At 46.4% G+C, this 23,719-nt stretch overlaps 1 protein-coding gene across 6 annotated transcripts in view; it reads right to left on the bottom strand.

Annotated features, from left to right (window-relative positions):
• PTPRM (protein tyrosine phosphatase receptor type M) overlaps window positions 1-21,772 on the bottom strand; it is a 640,041-nt gene extending 618,269 nt beyond the window's left edge. For 4 of the 6 annotated variants that reach the window (XM_043443661.1, XM_043443662.1, XM_043443665.1 and 1 more), the window contains exon 1: window positions 21,214-21,671. In XM_043443661.1, the coding sequence (XP_043299596.1) occupies window positions 21,214-21,286 (73 nt within the window). In that variant the 5' untranslated portion in view covers window positions 21,287-21,671. Of the gene's footprint in view, window positions 1-21,213 lie in introns of all 6 variants that reach the window. The other 2 variants (XM_043443664.1, XM_043443666.1) reach the window with 1 other exon arrangement.
• Between the last annotated feature and the right edge of the window lie 1,947 nt (window positions 21,773-23,719).

Genomic DNA, 23,719 nt, shown 5'->3' with positions numbered 1-23,719 from the left:
GAAAGACAGGCTGAGCAAAGAGAACTTTTAGGTCAGTGATGCTGTAACTGCAAGAAGCATGTCACCACACATTTGTCCAAACCCACAGGACACACAACATCAATAGGGAATCCTTGTGTAAACCACGGACTTTGGGTGATAGTGATCTGTTTGTGCAAAATCATCCAGTGTAACAGAAGTACCATTGGGTGGGAGCTGGGGGAGGGCCACGCACGTGCAAGGACAGAAACATAGGACAAATCTCTGTACCTGCCTCTTTGTGTTGCTGTGAACTTAAAACTGCTCTAAAACATTGTCTTTTTGATTGAGAAATGCATATCAATACTATGCATAAACTAGATAACTAATGAGACCCTACCCTATAGCACAGGGAACTCTGCCCAGTGCTCTGTGGTGATCCAAACAGGGAGGAAATCCAAAAAAGAGGGGAACAGATGCAAACATATAGCAGATTTGGGCTTCCCTTGGTGGCGCCATGGTAAAGAATCTGCCTGCCAAGCAGGAGACATGGGTTCGATCACTGGGTCAGGAAGATCCCCGGGAGGAGGCAATGGCAACCCACTCCAGTATTCTTGCCTGGAGAATTCCATGGACAGAGGAGCCTGGTGGGCTACAGTTCATGCGGTCGCAAAGAGTGGGACATGACTTAGCGACTCAACAACAACATAGCTGATTCACTCTGCTTGTATAGCAGAAATGAATACAACAATATTCAATTCAACAATTTGCTTTGTAAAGCAAACTATACACCAATAAAAATTAGTTAAAAAAAATGAAAACTAAAAAGTTGTCTTTTTTTTAAATTAATATCTCTGTCTAGAAAGATAAAGGCTACAGAAGCCCAGCCACGGGGCCTGGCCCTATCATTTGTTCAGTCTCAGTGTCAGAATCCCGACAGAGTCACTGAGCAGGGACCCCACCCCTCCACCCCACCCCCTGCCAGCTAAGGCCACAGAACATTAAGGGGTACAGAGCACTGATGGGCAAAGGGCACCGACAGCCATTCCAGCATCAGGGAGGTCCTCCTGCCTGCCTGCCCTTTCTCCAGACGTCACACCTTACCAAAGGAAGGCGCATCTTTCTAGTATAAAGACATCCACACTTCAAAGAAACAATGTGAGCTGTGACTGTCAAGGAAAAGAAGCCTTCTTTTAATGATGAATCAAACCCCAGCCACTCTCTGCAGTGCTCCATGACTTCCCCTGTTGTATCCACATTTCATTTAAAAGTAAAACAATGTACTAGAGATAGAGTAGTTTAGCCCTTGTAGAATGTTATAAAATCAGATATATTAAAAATTTTTAATGACCACGCAACTTCCTTCCCTTGACCATAGAGAACTCACTTTAGAGCCAAAACTTGGTGAAACAAAACAAAAAAAAACTATACCAGTAAATAATAATGCAAAAAATACTTTTAAATGTACTTAAATGTAATGATTCTTTTTTAGCAAATATAGTCACACTCAAGCATGACATTAGCTGGAAATAAAACAATCGCCAAACAAGTAAAAGTGTGGACATTTCTGACACTGATTCTTTTCAATATAATTTTAACGCTTTCTAAATTTTTCAAATTATACAGGGAAAATTTACAAATAAAAATCCATCAGATTTAGTTTACAGTCTATTTGTGTTACACAGTAAAACAGTTAATATCCATTTTATCAAACATTTCTTCATAAAGCAATGTTTCCAATAAAAGTCAATCCCAACAAAATATTTAATACTTTCTCTTAACAAACACATGTATTATTTTAGTTTGCTGCTGCATCAGTTTCAAGTAGCATATACTTCTCTCTTTTACATCCACAGGAAAATCTGAAATTTTCAGAAATTGATGTATTTTTGAAAGTATGTCCACAGTTCTTTATTCCCAGAGGTAAAACACCAGAGATCAATACACAGATTCACACACATTTACCAGAAAAATAGCATGCTTTTCTAAACCTAATCCTCTATTTATAATACCTCATAATTTGGGGTACCTATTATATTACATTTCTATAAATTAATGAAAAGCAGTATAGATTTGCCATGGTTTTATAACTTATAACAAAATATAATTAATTGTATAAATCTACTTCACTTTAAACTTGACTAAACTGCTTTTTGCAATCTGTCATATCATTTCTTTGTTCTGGTTTTAAATCTTTTCCACAAAATGCAAATTAACACACTTGAAATTAAAAATGGTTAGACCTTTTCTGATAGAAAGTAAGGCTGATTTGAATGACAGCTTTGATGAAGACTGCTGTGCTAAATGGAATCATATGACAGATATTTTTCACTCACTAATTAGGTTAAATTTTTAAGGTGTGACCAAAAAAAAGTGTGTATATGTGTATGTATTTACATATATGTGTGTATATTTAAAGCATGCATGGACTAAAGTATATTAAATGAATATTATTTCCTTTCAGAACAACTTCTGAATATTTCTCTAATTTTGCTTAAAAAAGGTACCTTTAAAAAACAACAGGTGTGATCCACTCAGTTTACTTCCCAGCAAATGGGAAGGTGCAGGACTGGACAATAAATTCTTTACAGACTAGCTGGTTTCTAATTTTTTGCTCTGAACCATTTTGGGAATGAAAGTAATCAATCTGTCAACTTAATAATACAGGTCAGTAAGCATAATTTCTGTCGCTAAAAATTAAAATAGAATTAAAATACAGAGAATTAAACCTTCAATCTTATACATATTTTTTGTTGCAGAGAACTCTGGTAAGTCATCACTAAAAGACTCTCAAGTTCAAATATATTAACAACAGGATAATATTCTATGGAAAAATAAAATGTAAATAACCAGCTCAGAAAGAAAAAGTAGGCAGGTCAAATTTCTCTCTATTAAAGAAAAGCATGTTCATGGAATTTTAAATGGCCAATGGACAGTATCAAATCCCTTTGGTATTTATATTCTGTCTCTGATGGATGCCTTTATAAGATTTTTGTAAAAGTCAGTAATTACCACAGGTGATAAATTCCCTTCTTCTTGACTACATGAACATATGATGCAATTTTTTTTTCAGATGTGAATTTATCAACGTACAAGGAAGTGTCTGATTATTTTTAATTCTTTAAACACATGAGCTCCACAGATCTTGGAACTTACTGGCACTGGCTCCGGGTTCAGGGAAAACACTTCCCTAAAATAAGATTTTATAAAGCAAGAGCTAATGGCAATCCACACCCCAGTATTCTTGCCTGGAAAATTCCATGTACAGAGGAGCCTGGCGGGATACAGACTCTGGACTTGCAAAGAGTCAGATGCGACTGAGTACAACAACAGCGACAAGTCCTTGTTTTGTTTCTGACTTTTACCAGTTGTGCCGGTTATGTGACAACAGAGTCTCCAGAATGAAGACTCAGCGACTGTTTGGAAAGTCCTGCTGAGAGCTGGGGTTCTCCTCTGGTCCTTCATCCTGTCATTCAGGGGTCACTGCCCTGTCTACCCGAAGCATCCACCCACCCTCCTGGATTCCCAACCGACCAATCAAAGGGACACAAAGAGATCCAGAGGTTCAAGACAGAAGCAGGTTACAACCTCAGTGTGCTGGGAGTGACTGCCTCCAACATGAAGAACTGGCAGGCTTTGTGTCTTGGTGGTTTCAGACTCAGGCTGTTCAAGGCCAAACTCCAGCTTTACCCTTGCAACTTGCCTAAGATGGGCCACTTTGCTTAGTCTCTGAGCTTATTCCCCAGCCTATAAAATGGGGGTCACTTATGTGCTTATCAGCATTAAATCAGGTGATACATAGAAAAAGCACTTAGAATAATGCCTAGACACTTTAAGTATTCAATAAGCATTAGTTGTCCCTTTGTTGTAGTATAATCTTTTTACCTTTAAGTACTGCTGTGCTGATTAGAAATAAAGCCGATAAATGCACCCACAAGTGCCTGACAGGCAAGGCAGTGGTTATGCTTTCACACTCACCATTGGGACCAACACTCTGTCCTATCTTCACCCTTCAGAGGAGAAACAGGAAGCCAAGCAGCCTGACCTCCTTAGGAAGATGGCCCAGAAGATAAAAGAAGATGGCCCACCTTCTTTTAAAACCCACCCATTACAGGAGATGGAGATGGAGGGGGACAGAGGAAAAGGAAGAAAAGAAACTGCAGGGCCGTGACACCAAGTGTGGGAATAAACAAGAATTTATTCTTATTTGCAAAGCAGAAACAGAGTCACAGGTATAGAGAACAAACATATGGACACCAAGTGGGGAGAGAGGGTGGGATGAATCAGGAGACTGCAGTTGACATATATACAGCACTCTGTATAAAACAGCTAACTAATGCGAACTACTGCATACCACAGGGAGCTCTACTCAGTGCTCTGTGGTGACCTAAATGGGAAGGAAATACACAAAAGAGGGACTATATGAATACAAATAGCTGATTCACTTTGCTGTACAGTGGAAATTAACACAGCAATGTAACGCAACTATGCATGCACTCAGTCATGTCCGACTTTGCAACCACAAGGACTGTAGCCCACCAGGCTCCTCTGTCCATGGGATTCTCCAGGCAAGAATGCTGGAATGGGTTGCCATGCCCTCCTGCAGGGCATTGTTCCGACCCAGGGATTGAACCCAGGTCTCCTGAATTGCTGACAGATTCTTTACTATCTGAGCCACCAGGGAAACCCCAATGCACAGTTTATTTCAACATAATTCTCCCCCATAATATTGCAACAACAAAAAAAAAGTGATTCAAATAAGTAAACTACCTCACCCTTGTAAACTTCATATACCAAACGGTCCTTTGCCATGATGACTCATTGGAGAATGTTCAACACTTTGAATACAGATCTATGTGCTCTCTGTGCCTCTGTCCAATCTTAAAAGCAAATGCAATTTGTTCTAAAGGTGACTTAACATCAACGTCCAAAGGCCCATTCACAGGCACCTGGGGTGAAAGGTCTGAAATCCTCACTGACCTTCGTGGCATTTAGCCGAAGACCACGAGTGCACACAGACAAGAGCTTTGCAAAGGGCTTTACACTTTTCACCTCCATCTGATCCCCAAATGCTAAACATAGGCTATTACAACAATACAGCTCTTTCTAGAGGATTTGAAACCACAGAGATGAAAGCATTCACCCCTCCTCTGCTTGTGAAAAGTACAGACCATGTCTCTAATCCATTCATTTCATACAAGTTACTAAGAAGGGCTCTCCAGGTGGCACTAGTGATAAAGAACCCACCTGCCAATGTAGGAGACATAAGAGACGTGGGTTCAGTCACTGGGTCAGGAAGACCCCCTGGATGAAGGCGTGGCATCCCACTCCAGTATTCTTGCCTGGAGAATCCCATGGACAGAGGCGCCTGGCGGGCTACAGTCCATAGGGTTACAAAGAGTCGGACATGACTGAAGCAACTTACATGCATGCACTAAAAAGCTGGGTACTTTTCCTTCTAATTTACTATTTTAGAGGCTATAAACTAGCAGGCTATAAACTACTGTGCACTGCTGGGTTACACCAACTTTACAACCACTTTTAACACCAAAATGAGAAACTGTACCAAATACTTGCCATTTAGTCGCTAAGTTATGTCTGACTCTTTGCAACCCCGTGGACTGTAGCTCACCAGGCTCTTCTGTCCATGGAATTCTCGAGGCAAGAAAACGAGAATGGGTTGCCATTTCCTTCTCTAGGGGATCTTCCCAACCCAGGGATTGAACCTGCATCTCCTGCACTGGCAGGCAGATTCTTTATCACTGAGCCACCAGGGAAGCCCATCAAATACTTCAGCACACTTAAAAATGACGATTTGTGCTTTGGGCCCCAGAGGCTCTGGATGGATGGAGTCCTCTGGGTCCACAAAGAACTCTACCCACTGTCTGTGCCACATCCTGAAATGTTGGGGCCTCAACTCCAAAAACCTCCATCAAGTGACAGCGCTACCATCACACCCACAGGACAGCTTTGGGAGGTAACTAACACATAAAGGACCAACAGTGTGTGGTACGTGATATTTCTGTTTACTTTTCCCTTCCTCCTGGGAAGCCAGAGGACAGAGAAATAAGCTAATAAATCGGATCAGAAATGGAAGAAAACCTGGGGTTTGCAGAACCACACCCCTGGGGGTTTTCAGACATAAAGGAAGCATAACATAAAGTTAGCACTCAAGGAAGGCTCAAGGTCATCCCATGGTCACAGGCCTCTAAGAACAGGGCTACTGGTCTCACACACCAGGCACTGGGTTGTCCACAGGGTGACCAAGGGTGACACAGCATTGCTCTCCACAGATGAAGAAACCAGCCTTGGAGAGGCCAGGGGACTGTCCCAGGGGATGAATGACACAGCCAGGGTGACTCAGGTATAAGCAGCCTATCAGTCTCTCCAGAATACACTCAGGGACACAGTCGTTTGTAAGTTTCTTTGCAGACCATCCATTATCACAGGCGATCTCTGAGGCCAACCTCTGAACCACAGCATCCCAGAATGACCCTCTTTACAGATAAGGAACTGAGTTCAACGAGTTCAATTGCTTCCTCTCGGAGGATGGCCAGTGGCTGGAGGGGCCCTTGAATGCAGGTCTTGCAATCCTATATTTCCTTTTTTCATGCGCCAGTGATTTCTCAACTGTGCTCTGCAAAGAAGCATCTCAGGACACAGGCCCCAGGGTCTGACAGAGCCCTGTCCTTGCATCCACATCTACCCACTGCAACGTGGCCCAGCTGCCCCACACATCAAGGGGGAGGTGTGTTTCCCCACTCTGGATTCCAGGCTAGCCGTGTGACTGTGATGAGAGGATGAGGCAGGAGTGACGATGTGCCCTCCCCAAGAGTAAGCCAAGGGGCCTTGGCACCCTCTGCTCTCTCTCTCTGGAAACCCTGCCCGCAGAGGACCCCAGAGAGGGGAGCCCAGCCATCCCAGCCAAGGCCAAACCTAGACCAGCCTGCAGCCAGCCAACCCTAGAGTGTCAACAGAGGCCAGCCAAGGTCAGCTGAGTAGAGACACAGAGAGAAAGCATACAATCCCAGTTCAGACCAGCAGGCATGCTCCCCATCCACAGAACACAAAAAACAGTAGATGACTGTGGTTTGCACCAGTGGTCCCCAACCTATCTGGCAGCAGGGACCAGCTATGTGGAAGACAATTTTTCCACGGACCCGGTGGACAGGACACCTGGGGGCGTCCAGTACTTTGGCCACCTGATGAGAAGAGCTGACTCATTGGAAAAGACCCTGATGCTGGTAAAGATTGAGGGCAGGAGGAGAAGGGGGCAACAGAGGACAAGATGGTAGGATGGCATCACCAACTCAATGGACATGAGTCTGAGCAAGCTCTGGGAGATGCTAAAGGACAGGGAAGCCTGGTGTGCTGCAGTCCATGGGGTCAAAAAGAGTTATACGCGACTGAACAACTGAAAAACAATGGGTCGGGGGGGAGGGTGAGTCATGGTTTCAGGATGATTTAAGCACATTATATTTATTGTGTACTTTATTTCTATTATTATTATTACTTCAGCGCTACCTTATATCATCAGGCATTAGATCATGAAGTTGGGGTCCCCTGGTTTCTGCCATCAGCTTTGGGGGCATCTGTTTCTGGGTAGTAGTTCATCAAACACTTATTTCCCCAATTTGAAGGGTCACTTTTCAAATCTGCCCACAACAAATTTTGTTAACCAAGAGTTATTTATGCTTTCCTACCTATGTAAGATTTTACTTAACTGAAAAACGTGGTGCTTTGAAAAGTAAGTTGAGAAACTACTGGACTCAGCTCTAATACCCTCCCTGCCTCCTCCCACACCCATGTTCTTCGCTGTTAGTGAGCTGAGACTGTTCCCCGTGTCACTAGGATGTAAAGAAATGCACACACACAAAAGCTGCCTTTGGAACACTGACTCAGATGCAAAGACTTTGGAACTCATTTATTTTCTGCTATCACCACCCAGTCCCAAGAGAGTCAATAAATTTATCATGAGACATAAAACACAGCAAGATAAATTAGAGTAAGGTGAGACAAGTGCTTTCCAGGTGGCCCCAGTGGTAAGGAACCCGCCTGCCAACGCAGGAGACTTAAGAGATATTGGTTCAATCCCTGGGTTGGTAAGATTCCCCTGGAGAAGGGAACAGCAACCCACTCCAGTATTCTTGCCTGGAGAATCCCAAGGACAGAGGAACCTGGAGGGCTAAAATCCATGGGGTCACAAAAGAGTCGGACATGACGGAAGCAACTTAGCACGCATGCACAAGATAAGTGAAGAGGAGGCTAAGACCCAAGAAAAGGAACCAGAATTCAGTTCTATTGCAGAGATGGTGGCTCTGGGCATTCTTCTGTTTAAGGCCCAGTCAGCAGCTACTCCCTCCAGCTGGTAACAGAACCCATGTCTCCATGGAGCAGCCCCAGTTTCCACACTCTCACTCCCCCGGTTCCTGAGGGCTGACCCCATGCTTGGTCCAGTGTGCGGGCCAAGCAGGGCACAGGGTTAAAGTGGGAACAGGTGATGTGAGCTGACTCCATGAACCACAGGGCAGGCGTGGTCTGTGCTGTTGGGGGAGGGACCTTCTCTTTCCCTGGGGCTTGGGGCTGGAGGGTTCAGTCTGTAACTCCTTAGAAACACCCAGGAAAGATGCTTGGAGAGAATGGCTCAAGCCACCGTGACCAACTGGGCCACCCACAGCCTTCTCTTTACACGAGCCAACAAATCCTGTTTGATGAAGTCCAGTTTGACTGAGGTTTTCTGTTCAAAAAAGTTCTAACTCCTTCAGCCCACCCATCTGCATCTGGCGCCCTAACAGCCAACATAGAGAGGAAAACTTGATGAGTTACACAATTCACTTTGTCCACAAGAAGAAAGTACATTCATAAGGGAAGTCACACCTTTTCCTGGAAGTGAGACCCAGAAGGACAGCTCCCCAGAGGGTCATTCTAAAGACTCTGTGCTGTGCTTGTTTAGTCGCCCGGTCGTGTCCAACTCTTTGCGACCCCAAGGACTGTAGCCCACCAGGCTCCTCTGTCTATGGGGATTCTCCAGGCAAGAATACTGGAGTGGGTTGCCATGCCCTCCTCCAAGTCTAAAGACTCTACATCACATAATAAAACACTCAGCATCTTCCTAACAGACCCAACACTCCACCTGAAATGCTTTTGCATGGAGCACACCTCAGTACAGGTGGACGGCATCGAGGCATAAATCAGGAAAAGACAACCTGCACCTTTCTGCATGACTGAAACAGCTTATCACACACACCTCTGTGTGCACGGGGAGGGGTAGGGAGAGGAGAGAGAAAACAGTGCACACACCCCATGCTCAGGGGGCCTGGCTTCGTTAGGAACAGAGACAGCTTTACCCACCCAAAAAAGCTCCCTGCAGTGAGCTCAGCTGAGCTCTGATGAGCTACTGAGCGACGGTAAGTTTGAGAATAACATTCCCTCTCGGCATGGTACCCAGGCTTCCCTGATGGCTCAGTCATAAAGAATCCACCTGCAATGCAGCAGACGCAAGTTCAGTCCCTGCAGCAGAAAGATCCCCTAGAGAAGGAGATGGCAACCCACTTCAGTGTTCTTGCCTGGGAAATCTCATGGACAGAGGAGCCTGGCGGGCTACAGTCCATAGGGTCGTGAAAAGTGGGACACGACTTTGCGACTGAACAACAACAAACAGCATGGTACCCAGCATACACTGAGTGCCCAGTATAAACCCCTGAAATAAGGCTTACCCATGTTGCCAAGATTTAAACAAAAAATATCAGCCTAAATGGGGTAGCTGCGACAGACCTGGGTGGCAGCTCTGGCTGGCAGCTTCTTCCCCAAGTATCGAGGGGGAAAATTTGGGTTTTATCTGTGCACAGTTGAGCAGAGGCAGGAAGGAACAAAAGCTGAACAATCGTAGGAAGCACCTAAAATACCTCCAGCATATATCCCTGCTATACCCACTTTCTTGTAACAAGCACCTTCCTGCTATATGAGGCAGCATCTCAGATTGATCCACTGTTCAAGACATTTCTCCCATTCTCCTCTATCAAAAACGACCTATGGATGCAGGTCTCATTCCTTTACACCATGCTACCTGACAAACTCAAGCGAACTCGGGTAACAATCCTCAGGCTCTCTAAGTATTTGGCGAGACCCTATAGATTCTTGAATCAAACATCTTCATTTTACAAGTGAGAGATCTGGCATCTAAGGATGTCAACTTAGGGAGGTGACAGCAAGTTGGGGATGTCATACTTAAGATGACTTAATGAGCCACTGCTCCCAGAGATGACATTTCAACAAGCACCTTTCTTCCTTGGTTGAAATGATGAGCTGGTGGAAATTTCAAGTGCTCTAATAGAGGGGGATGCCCATTTTTGAGGCTAAGGAGTCTTTTAGGAACTATTGCAATAAAAATGTCACACTTTTGGTCCCTGCTCAAGGGGCCCCTAAGGCCAATTATTCTCCAGTGTCCATGTTTCAATGAACATCAGACAGAAATAAGTGCTGGAAAATTATCTCCCCAGTATCATTGTGTCTCGTTACTGTCTCTGAATGAGTCATCTCAAATTTTGGCTCGCAGCTGCAAATGTAGAGATCGAAAATGATCTGTGTTCTTATTCTCTGAAATATCTTTATTCTCTTATTATACCCTAAAAATTCCAGACTGATGTCACAATTATTGGAGTTCATCAGATTGAAAGATGGGTTGTTGCTGTTGTTTTAGTCACTAAGTCATGTCTGACTCTTCTCGAACCCCATGGACTGTAGCCCACCAGGTTCCTCTGTCCATGGGATTCTCCAGGCAAGCATACCAGAGTGGGTTGCCATTTCCTTCTCCAGGGAATCTTCCCGACCCAGGGATCAAACTTGCATCTGCTGTATTGACAGGCAGGTTCTTTACTGCTGAGCCATCAGGGAAGCTCTGAAAGATGACTACAAAGCAGCTTGGTTTCTATAAAATACCAGGTTTCATAATTCATTTTCTCTGCTGACACCAGAAGGCCTCTGCTTCCTAAGAGAAACAGTCTCCAGTCAATTACAGTATGGTATGTGAAACTTCATGTCACGATCCGCAGATTTCTTTTTATTTTTCCGCAGATGCTTTCTTAACACTAGTCAGGAAAGACGTGATAAATTCTCCGCAGGGTCTCTGAGTCCCTGCTAATGTCCTGCCAGTACTCTTTGAACTTTAGCGAGTATGGAGATCTCAGGGTCCAGGGTGTTTCTTTACCAGTTTCGATGGCCCCTTCCAGAGACTGTGACTCAGTACCTCTGCAGGGCCAGGAATCTGCGTTTTTTTAAGAAGAGCTTAGGGTGAGTCCAGTGCAGGTGTCCAGAACTGCCTTCTGGAACCAAGCAGTGCTGGCTTTTCATGGTGCCAACTCTGAGGGGTCATTTTGTAATTCTCAGGGTTTCTTTTTCTTTTAAAATATAATATTGGCCTTATGTTTATAACATACACATTTTTTGAGCGCTTCTACAAACACATCACCCACTGAGCCCCCAGGACACTCAAATACCAAAATCTTGGACCCAGAGAACCATATGAAATTGTCAATATGCAAGGCTTTCTGACATAAAAGTAGGGAGCTCATGTGGTTACACCCATGGGATGTGGGTGCCTCCCAACCTCATAGCGCTGGTCTGCTTGTTTAGTCTTTACCATAATTCTACAAAGTGTTTTTCCAGAAAACAAAACTGAGGCTCAAAAATCAAATACCATGTCCAAGGCCACGCTGCTGTTCCGTGGTAGAAAGAGATTTCAAAATCAGGAACACCCGATCTGCTGCGGGGGAGGTCTCTGCCCTCTTTCCTCCCCTCCAGGACCCCATAGCCGACATCAGGCCATTTAATTAACAACACCCTCTACTGGTCCGAGTCCCACTGGGGCTGACCAGACCCCACTCCAAACTTTCCGAGGGTCAGCAACACAGGCCTCTTTGCTAAGAGGCCTCTTTGCTCCCTACAGGGGCTGGAAACAAAAGGGAGGGGCTCTCTAAAAAGCCACCCGAACAGGATGAAACGGTCACTGAAAAACGGGAACAACACGGCAAGGATCCCCATAACATACACACGGGACGTGTGCCAATGGGTGACGATCGGGGAGACATCACACCATGCTCAGATGCCTGGATGCTAAAGTCAAGCAAGTGGAGAACACAGGTCATGAGACTGTTGTCAAAGCAGCCTCTTTTTATTAAGTTTCCTCACTTAAGAACACGGCAACAGTGAATGAAGAAGCAAGGAGAGCCTGCTTGCTGTACCGCAGACGAGCGATGGGAATGCGCGGGCTGCGCTCTGAGCAGGTGTAATCAATTTCATTCTATATCAGAAATAAAGCAGGAGATGTTATCTATTACTCCCTGTCATGGCAGCTTCTTCCTGGTGATACACGGTTCCTTTAATACACCAGAAACTAAAATCAAATCATGCTTATCTACCACAGAGTGAATTTCATTTTTTTTCTCAGAGATCAGTATAATACCAAAATTCTACTTTATGGCAGTAACTGATTTATAAATTTTTACTACATATGATAAAAATTATAGGCTCATTTTTACACATTTAATTAACAAAAGGTAACCTTTTTCCTTTAAATTTAGCAACTGAATCTCTATGTGCCTATTAATCTCTAAGGGTATCAAACACCAAACCCACCACCCAAGCCTACTGTTAAGATTATCACAAATGCTTTTAAAAAATCAAACTTCATCGAAAGAAAAAAAAATCAGCAGTAAGCAGAAGTAATTTGTGTCTTTTCTTCCCTAAGGGAACTTTATTCAATCATTCACTCATTCAAAAATATTTAAGTTTATTAATTTACTACGCGATTGTTGTTGTACAGTTGCCCACTGGTGTCTGACTCTTTGCAACCCCACGGACTGCAGCACGCCAGGCCTCCCTGTCTCCCACCATCTCCCAGAGTTTGCCCAAGTTCATGTTCATTGCATCGGTGTTGCCATCCAGCCATCTCATCCTCCGTCACCCTACTCTCCTTCGCCTTCAGTCTTTCCCAGCATCAGAACCTTTTCCAATGAGTCGGCCGTTCGCATCAGGTGACCCCTTTGTCATGGCAAAGGGGACTGTGTAACTCAGTAATGCTTTGAGCCATGCCATGTAGGGCCACCCAAGATGGATGGGTCTTAGTGGAGAGTTCTGACAAAACATGATCCACTAGAGGAGGGGATGGCAAACCACCCCACTATACTTACCATGAGAACCCCATGAACTGTATAAAAAGAATATGTGAATACTAAATGCTAAACACTGTAACTTGATTCTATACATTATGAGTATTTATTTTAAAAGAAATGCTTTAGACCACTTTATATTTGTATCTAGGGAGAATATCACAATGAGCCAACTTCAAACTTGTGTTTATGACATTACTTAAAACAGCTCAGACTATATCAGAGAAGATAGATCAAACAGACACCCTCAAAATGGACTGTAGGAAGGGTGTGATCCAGTGCCTCCCCATCCCATCCACAGTCAGAAGCCCATGTTAGACCCTTTTGGGATTCCACCACTAGAATCAGGGAGAAGTACCAGGCCTCTGTCTTCCATGGTAACTCAAACTAAAACATATTCTCACTGTCTGCAATAAATCTGCTTTCTGCATATTGAATAGGAAAGAGATGAAAGGGAATACTCACCCATCTGAAAACAAACGAATGCTCTGTAAGTGTTTCTGTTCTGAGACCCATAAAAACCACATACTTTGCTTCTGCCTAGGCTGTTGTATTTTTAAATAAATCATTCTGTTAAATGCTAGCCCCTCCTCCAAGGGAGAGTCTAAAATCTCTGTTTTGACAAGCTTCTGACAATTTGACCCTCATTCTCTCTCACCTGTAGGTCTTGGATTCTTGACCACCACGGTTTCCCTCCCTTGCAGCCTCAGTGTGAAAGTAAGTGACATCCTTCCATCAGATCCTCCACCGTCCCTCTGCCTCCAACTTGGGGCCCAAACCTTTCATATCACAGAGAAAGTTTTTAAGGACTCGGGATTCTTCTCAGTTTTAAGCAGATAAATGGACTAACTCAGGTGACACTCCAGTATTCTTGCCTAGGAAATCCCATGGACTGAAGAGCCTGGTTGGCTATAGTCCATAGGGTTGCAGAGTTGGACAGGACCGAAGCGACTAAGCATGCAGGTATCCATGCAAAGTTTAATGACTCCCTGCATTATATACCTAAACCAGCAATGTCGGAAAAGGGGTCTCCTGCAGATGGAAGCAAGGTGCCCACGCTCTTCATATCCATGTCACACATCTGCACGTGGCCACTTTTCTGGTCGATTACCAACAGACTTGATGGAGAAAGTTCCATAAGTTACCCTGAACTCTTAGGTAGCTGCCAGATAATCTATTTCTCCTAGTCCCACTGCTATACACAGAATAGCGGCCACTTAGGATACAGCCATGGAAAAGGAAATGGTGACCCACTCCAGTATTCTTGTCTGGGAAACCCCAAGGACAGAGGAGTCTGGTGGGCTACAGTCTATGGGGTTAGAAAGAGTCGGACACCACTGAGATCCCATACAGGATACAGCCTAAAAAAAAAAAAAAAGAGGAAGAAAGGAAAAATAATCACCACAGAGTCTGAAGTTGTCCTGGGGTCAGTATGGAACTTAAAGTGAACTACAACTAAAGCAGCAACTTCCACTGAAGAAGCTCATTTGATGTGAGCAAGTCATCACAGCAGATGCAGGCTTCCTCCATACCTTGCCTTCCTTCAGCTCTAGGCGGATGCATCCAGGGAGCCGTGCGGGTGAGGCTGGGTGATACCCCTGCCTACATACCCACTAGGCAGCTACACTTGCTGATGGGATGGGGACAGGAGCAGGGAGCTGGAGGCCTGCCTGCCGTATGGAAAGCACTCTGCCCGCCATGGATTCTCTGAAAGTCTGCTGACAACGTTTCAAGATAAATCTGTTAAATGACATCACAATCCATTTTGTTTACCTGGAGTGTTTAAGGATAGAGAAGCAGGGGTGGTCTTTGGCTGAAAACAGAAAAACGAGGTGCTATCTTAGGAGACTCATAAGAGAACATTGCTGCTAGGTCGCTTCAGTTGTGTCCGACTCTGTGCGACCCCATAGACAGCAGCCCACCAGGCTTCCCCATCCCTGGAATTCTCCAGGCAAGAACACTGGAATGGGTTGCCACTTCCTTCTCCAATGCAGGAAAGTGAAAAGTGAAAGTGAAGTCGCTCAGTCGTGCCCAACTCGTAGCGACCCCATGGACTGTAGCCTACCAGGCTCCTCCATCCAAGGGATTTTCCAGGCAGGAGTACTGGAGTGGGTTGCCATTGCCTTCTCTGAAGAGTACATTATCAGTACTTTAAAAAGATCTATATTAAAAACCTCTTCTCTTCTATTTGGATATGAAGTTCATTTCCAAAGTGTCACATTCCCATATTAAAATTCCAAATTTTAAGCACATTAATTCCTCATTCTTGCCTAAGAAATTCCTTGTTTCTTTCGATTTCAGTAGATTTTGAAACTTTAAATAATTGGACAACTTTCCAAAGTACGGTAACTGTATCTTTCTGATCTTTGCCCATGACCACCCCCAATGCCTTCCCCAATCCCCTAAAGGGGCTTTCCCAGCAGTAATGCTCAATATCCACTTTGAATAGAAAGCATCATTTTAATAGGTGCACTGGGCTATGTGCTTATTATAACAAGTCAACAAATATCTTCGAAACACAGTGTCAACCCACAGAAATTTCCAGTGGCTAATTTTCAGTGACTGCAGAATTTAATTAAAACTTTACATTGCAGTAAGTAAAATTAGAGGAAACGTTTTTTCATTGTCATTTTACAATTGGCTGGATCCAATATCTTCCACAGATAAGACCATTATTTGAAATGTCACGCTAAGAGGCTGAGAGTCACAACACCATCACATCAGCCTGTTTCATAATTTGGGTTGTGTTCACAGTGGGGGTGGAGGTTACTACGTGCATGGATGTGAGTTTTAGTTGCATCTACGGTACTTTCTGCTCTTGTCAAGGGAGGCTGAAAAGTGCAAGCTGAGAATCCCAAACCTTTCAGAACTCACACTCTGTCCAGCATCCCAAGGGCCTGGAGGGTTAGTTCTAGCATCTACTGCTGTCCCCATGCCTCCGGCCCAACCCTGGACTTTTGGATTTTTATCCCTCTGGGTGGGGCCAGGAGTGTACCTGTCTACCTGTTCCTGAGTGATGCTGACGCTGTTCACCCAAGGATGACTCTTTTAGAATAATGTTTCTCAAAAGGTGGCCAGGATCACCTGCGGATGCTTCAGGGGCCTGGACAAAAGAATCACCACGGCCGGCCATAGAGACCAGGGTTGGGAAGGACCGCTCCTGGTGACCCTCGAGCACACTTGGTTTTGAACGTATGGGTATAAACGCAGCTCAGCGGAAGCACTGGCGCAACACTACCAGGCCCCACCCCCCAGGCCACCTAAAGCCACACAGGTATAGGATGTCAGCCTGATCTTCCTGCATACTTGATCCTCTTTGGATCCTTAACCTGCACAGGATCCTAACGAGATCTGCACACCTGTGTTCCTACATGTGAGCACACACAACCCCCCACCCTCCTCAGCCCGTGTTCTTCTCTTTCCCTCCCCACGTTCCCACCTCTTCATCAGATCCTGACCTTGCCAGCTGGCCCCTGAAAGGCAGGGGGGGCCATAGGCTATGGAAGTGATGACTAAAACTTTCCTACTTCCCACCTAACACCAGCCTTACCTACTGTTCTCCTCCGCTGAGTTCTTTTTCAGAGCAACAGAGTAAAAGCAGTCTTTCTGATAAGACTAAATGCTAAACCACTGCAGTATTTTAGGAACTGGAGAAGCAGCATCCTCTTATGATGGGAGGTCTATGTTACTGAGCATCTTCCTTAAACTTTTCACTAATGAGTTTGAAAAACGTAAGTAATGAAACCTTCTCTCACTTACAAAAGAAGCCGATTAACAGGCTGTAGTCCTCAAGATAAGAAGCAGCCTGAGAAAAGTTTGTGGGAAAGTTGGTTTTCAAAGAGAAGACTCCTAGAATTACAAAGCACAGTAGACACTGCCTTAAGAAATGTTATACTGTTGAAAAAGTATGTGTACTTATTAAAATGCCTGTCCCCTAACTGAAAACTGTCTTAGGATATTCAGGTTAGACACACTCATTCTAGAAAACTAAACCCAAAACAAAAACTGAGAGAAACACTACTTAACCCAAAACAGTACCTCTACTGAAACAGATACATATAGCCTATCAATTCCTAGAATGTACAATTGTTATGAAACTATGAAATTTTTAAATAAAGCTACCGACGTCCATAGAATTGTCAGAAAAATATCTAAATTCAAAAATCAACTTTTCCCAAAACAAAAGGCAGTGTTTCATTCATACAGGGTTTTTTATCATCTGAAGATATAATTCAGATTACTTGCTCACTAGGGAAAGTTCATTTAGAATTACTCAAATTATATACACACTTATCCATATATCAATATATGTAACTAACTTTTCTACTGAAAATCCATGAACCAACCCTTTGAAAACATCAGAGGCTAAAACCTGTGATTTTACAGATCAGAACAATTGATTAAGCTCAAGCAATACTTATTTACATCCACATAACACTAAAAATGTAAAGTGATTTCTTGGCATATCTCTTTCATGCGCAGTGATTTAAATTTGCAATCTTTTCATCACATCCATTATCAATCTCATTAAAGCAACATAAACACGTAAAACGTCATGACTCTAGTTATCCGAAAAAGAAAATAAAACAAACTGCTTAACAAATCTATTCACACTCTCTGTAAAGGGTACTGTAAAATCTTCTATTTTGAAATGATTTTCAACTTACAAAAAAGTTGCAAAAACAGTACAAAGATTTCAAGTCCATGCTTCTCCCACCTTCCCCTAGTGTGGACATCTGACTTAACTACTCAGAGTCAGATTATTCAAAATGAAGAAACTAAATGTTGGTACAATTCTACTAATGCAATTACAGACTCCATTTAGATTTTGGCTGTTTCCTCCCTAATTGTCCTTAAAAGAGTATTTTAAAGAATACATTTCTTCAGGAGAGTTTCAAACTCAAAAAATTACATTAAGATTTAATCTGTTCTAAACAGTGTAATGGAAATCTCTTTGTATTTCTATTTCTGCAAACCAAGGCTTGCTTACTAGAACTTATCACATCAATCTCATTATTATATAAAACCAAACACTTCCTTGTATAGTATATATCACCACCTGGCTTTTAAGAAAATGGGTCAAAGAAGAATGACTTGCCAGCTACTTGGCTTCTCACTATGGAAATGACAATATTAAGCAGAAGCAAAAATGATTTCTCTTTCTGCCTCACTTCTTACTTGCATACTTTTTTGCAAAAGTTATTCTGAATGATCATACAGAACCTAAATAGAAGGCAGAAAGTGAGCCTCCAATATCTTGCTTAACAACTTAGAAATTGTAAAAACGGAAAGATGTTTAAAATGAAATGTTTAGAATAAATAAAAGGCCTCCTGAACAACAACAAAAAAAAACCTAATTCTTTTCTGTTTTCTCCCAATATGTTTCGTTCCTATATCTAGCATTGAAATTATGTGCAGTACCCTCCAGAAATCATTACTCAGCAATCACATCAATTGTGAATGCATTCCGAAAGAGGGGAAACAGCAAAGTGTCTTGTGTACAAATCTTGGTTACAAAAAAAAGAAATCCTCCACTGATTACATAAAGCCTCCCGATTCAGTCCATTGGTTGCGCTGAGGCTGAGAAGAATCTGTGATGAAAATGACAATTTCAAAAGCCGGGACAATGTAAGCCAGTCTAATGTCTGACAGTCCTTCCTCTCCCTCCCTTCTGTGTCAGACAGTTCATGTACAATTTGAATGTCTGCAAAGGATCAGAATTCACATCAGTCAGTCATTTACTCAACAAACAGTGAGTGTCTGTTGGGTCTAGGGCTCTATGTGAGTGTTCTATGGGAACCAAGAAGAAAAAACAACTGACTTCGCCCTCAAGCCACTTACAATCTACTTCCTCTTCTCTAAAAGGATCCCCATGTCAGGTGACCAGCAGCCTAATATTTCAATTTTCAGAAGACTCATAAAGAGAAATAAGTGTTGGTATCACTCATAACATCAGAATTAACTTTCTCAACATAAAAAAATTTTCAAAAATAAAAAACTGACTTTTCCAAAGCATTAAGCGCTTCCCACATGTACTACCTAAAACCCAAAGTGGAGAGCAAAAGCATAATACACTGCAATTTATCTGATCCCTGCACACACAAAATTTGCCAACTTCAATTTTTCTTTTAATTTCATCATTTCTAAGCATTCTCTGGGATACTGCCCTTCAGTTCCTCCACACTAGGTTAACTCTGGCTTTCCAAATTAAAAAAAAAAAAAAGGCACAGTTCAATTACTGGTAGGATAACAAACAAATAGAATGATTTACTTCCTCTAAAAGAAAAATCTGGATAAAATTTAGTAAAAGCAAAGTCTCTTTTGGCGTGACTATTAATTTACATAAGCATTAACAAGGACACAGGTCAGTACTACTCAGGCTGAAGTTCCTTTTAATGATGAGAAATTGATCATTTAAATAAGTTACGTAAATATTTGTTCCCCACCTCCACCCCAATCCCTTACCCACTTCTTGAAAATCCATCCAAATGCTTTCTGACACAGCTTAACTTGAAACAAATCCCAGGCAGGGAGCTATGGATCTTAATAAAGAGAAAACCATCACTGAGGCCCTCATCCTTGGCTTCTAACACTAATGAGTTACAAGGCTCTAAAACTAGCGAGTCTACTCCATAATTCACCAGTAAAAAGAACGCAGGCCAAAATCGGCATCAATTTTATAGCAGACAGCAGTGGATCGTTTTGTTAAGTCCTCTGGCGCACGTGCAATTACCAGACAGTTAAGGGCATATTAAACTTCGGGAAAGGGTATTTCTATATTGAAACTGACAGCACACAGCGAGCAGCCAACTCCACGCTCGGCTTCCTTGGAGGCCAACTGTGGTCAAGGGTCTCGGGGGTCAGCAACACCGGGGCATGGCCTCTGCGCCTGCGTGTCCCCCAGGCTCCAGGAAGTAAAGATTTAAGTTTTCACCGGTCGGAAGGCCAGACGGAAAAGTCTCCAACGTTTTAAAATATGTGTTTTACCACCAGTGAAATTCTCCCTCATCAAACTAAAAAAAAAAAAAATTCAACTTACTCATTCCTCCCGAATAAACATAGAAACCTATTTTGCAGCACAAGTTCAAGGCCAAATAACAGGCTTTTTATTAAAAGGAAAAAAAGCCCAGTTCCACCATTCTACGTAGATCTTAATGAAACTGACACACACGCGAGAAAGTGTACAAGTGTGCAGGTGTGCAAACGTTGGCTGTCCATCCACGTGTGTGCTCCAAGTAACACCAGGCGGGGTTCGCGCCCCTCCTGACCCCCAACTCCCGGCCACGCGTCCTCCCGCAAGGAGCTCTCCGGGCTCCGACTGCAGGCGCGCAGCGGGCACCTCCCCGCACTCCCTTTCCTGCCCACCCCCAGCCGCAAGCCGCGGGGCGGGCTGACCGCTGCCCCTGGCCGGGTGCTCCGCGGGGCCGGGGTGCGGAGGAAGAGCCCGTCGGGCCAGAGCCGCGGCTGCCGGGACCCTGGGGCCCGATCCTCCTGCCGCCGGGCCGCCGATCCTGCTGCCGGAACCTGCGAGGCCGCCGCCTCGGCTCTCCCGTGCAGCCTCCCGAATGCCAGTACGAGCGGAGGTCACGGCCTCGGCGGGCTGGGCGGAGGCGGGAGGGCAGGGAGCTGGAGATCGCCGCCGCCGGGTCCACCGATCGCGCGGGCGCAGCGGGCACGGCGATCCGGCCCGGCAGCCGCTCGCGGCGAGAAGGACCGCGCAGCGCCCACGCCCGGCGGCCGGCGGCTGCAGCTCCCAACTTCAGGCAAAGTTTTCTGCTGTTGCTCCGGGAGCCGACCGGGGACTCCAAGTGGCGCCGTCCGCGCGGACACGCGCCCAGGCCGCGGAGGGGCGGGGGCGGAGATGAGAGCCCGGGGCTCCTCCGCTCCGCCGGCCCGAGCGTTAGGTGCCCACCCTCCCGGCCAGCCCCGCTCCCGTGCCGGGGACTGAAAGACGCGGTGCCCATCCCGCCGCGCCCCCTTTCCGGCCTCTCCGTCCGCCGCTCGGGCTCTCCCACCCCAGAGCTGCCGGTGTCCAGAGCCCCCCTCCGGCCCGCGCGCCCCAGGCCCCTGCAGGCGAGGCCCCGCTTACCTGAAAACGAGTCCCCCGCCGCAGTTAGCAAAAGTCCGGTCAAAGTGACCAGGCAAGTCCCAAGTCGGCTCATGGTGCCGAGTGCGCCCCGGGCCGCTCCCCGGCGGCGCTGGGTGGGCGCGAGGGCGGAGGGCGGCCGGGAGCTGTGCCTCCAAGGCGGCGAGAAGAGGGTGAACAGCCAAAACCAGAACCAGACGCTCCGAGTGCCAACAGTTGCAGAAGTCCCAACTCCAGCGGCTCCCGGGGCCGGAGGGCGAGGAGACGGGGTCCCCGTGCCCTGTCGCCGGCCCCGCTCGGAGCTGGCGCGGCTGCGAGAGAGCGCGGAGGGCGCGCCCGCGGAGCCAAAATCCGCCCTCCGTGCCGGAGGCTGCGCTGGCTCGGTTCTTCCTGGGCTCGGGACCCGAGCCTCCGGCGCCGCGGTGCCCGGGGCCGGGGGCGAGGCCGCGCGCGTCCCGCCCGCCGCCTCTGCGCGGGCAGCCGAGCCAGCCCCCGGGCGGCGGCGCGCCGATGGCCGAGCCCACGCCGGCTGCGCGCGGGGCTCCTGCTCCCCGACTGACTGGCGGGGCCCCGCAGGCCGGCTGAAGGGAGCGCCCACGTCACGGCCGCCCGGCCGCCGCGGCCCGCTAGAGGGCGTGAGCGCCCGGCCCCGCCGGCCCGCACTCGGCGCTCGGCGGCCGCGGCGCCTCCGGGGGAGCCGGGCGGGGGGCGGCCGCGGGGGCGGCGTCACCGCGCCGGGAGCGGCGGCCGGGCGGTGCCACCAGCTCCCGCCCGCTCCCTCCCGCTCCCTCCCGGGCCCGGGTTTCGCGGCCGGCTTCCGGGAGGGTGACCGCTCCGGGGCCGCGCCTGGACCAGAAGTTTGTCCCGGGTCACGGGCCGCCGGGAGTTGGCGAGCGGAGCGGGCGAGACGGCGGCTCCGATCCTGGCGCCGGACGGCAGGGTCGGCGGGTAGGGCTGGCGGAGCCGGGAGTCGCGGGGCCGGCGCTCCCCGGCAGCTGCGGGCCGGGCGAGCCGGCAGATCCGGGGCGCTGCGAAGGGCTGCGGCTTCTCCGCGCCGAGAAGTTGGCGGGCGCCCGGGCAGAGAGCGGCGGCCGGGGGCACCGAGACCCCGCATCGGTCCCGCGGGACACGCGCGCCCCGGAGCCCGGCACCCGCCGAACCGGACGCGCCCGGCCGCTTCATGGCGCCCCCGCCGACCCGGGGGTTGGGGGTGGGGGACCCGAGCGAGCCGCCGGCCTTGCACTGGAGGCGGCGGTCACACCGAAACGAGGGCTCGGACCTACGGAACCTGTGATTTCTGTATCTGGTGCAAAGTGTTGGGAAACGCGGGAGGAGGAGGCGTGGGGAATGAATCAAATGATGTCTGGAAATATATCATTTACCGTTTGGGGTCTGGAATGCCTATTTCATTAAGTGGATAAAAAAGCTTCTAATGCTTCAGTAAAGAGGTCCACTTTTTAAGATTGCAAAAAAAGAGGAGGGGAGGTTGGGTGGGGGGAGAACTATTTCTATCTTCCTCAGAATAGACGCAGGGAGCCCCAGCATCGAGCGTCTGTAGACGCCAGACCTATATAAATGCGATAGAAGGCCTGCGTAGAGGTTCGATTAGAAACCAAGTAACTACCGGTGAGTAGCACTTGTTCCAGCAAGAGGACACACCCCTCACTCAGGTGTATCGGGGGCTACCCCGAGCCCCGTCCTCACAAAGGCCCAAAAGGTGAGTTGATCCCATGCTCACCTTGACCCTGAGGTCTCCAGTGGACCCTAGAATCAATAAACAGGGATATGTCATAGCTGTCACCTGCCCAGGGCCAACTGGACTGGACTTTTGCCTTTTGTGCCCCAGCCGACAGCCCCTCTTTCTTGCGGAATTCCACTTATTATATCCTATATAATAATATTATATATTACACAATTCCACTTATTATATTCCACTTATATATCAGAAGTGCCTCTTCAGGGGCTCTGTATTAATCATTTACTTTTTAAGGACATTACATCACCCAAACTCTTTTTGCAAGTCTGTACTTGTTGAGCCTTATCTCGATTGCAAAATAACATTTGAAGTCTGGAGAAGCAGGCAGGTCACATACCTCTGAGGATCAGCAGTGAGGGTCTGTCCCCAGGGCTTTCCCTGGCGCCCAGGTCCTGCCTGCACTGTGATGGGTCCCAAATTTGCTTTTTTAAAAAATGGTCATGGTGCTTTCCAATGGAGCTGTTATGTTAATAAATGTGAGATGGACCCAGATAAGGAGGGAGACATCAATCTAGTCATTTTCTTTCCGAGTAATTTCTTTGAGCAAAGATGTTAATATTAGGATAGGATATCATTTGCACAGTAGTATGTGAACTAGTTTGAAGATCTCTGAAGGCATGTGTCTCCCAGGCACTATGCTCTGTGCAGGAGGCTGTCTTAACTCTGGGCTCCCCCAGGAACAGGCCTGAAGGTAAGGATTTAAGTGTAAGTGGTCTTAGGTTCTGTTGAGAAAGTAATCCCAGGAAACAGTAC

The sequence above is a fragment of the Cervus canadensis genome, chromosome 23, assembly GCF_019320065.1.
Source record: "Cervus canadensis isolate Bull #8, Minnesota chromosome 23, ASM1932006v1, whole genome shotgun sequence".
NCBI classification, from domain to species: Eukaryota; Metazoa; Chordata; class Mammalia; order Artiodactyla; family Cervidae; genus Cervus; species Cervus canadensis.
Note: the sequence above shows the minus strand (reverse complement) of the source record. Positions and strands in the feature narration are given on the sequence as shown.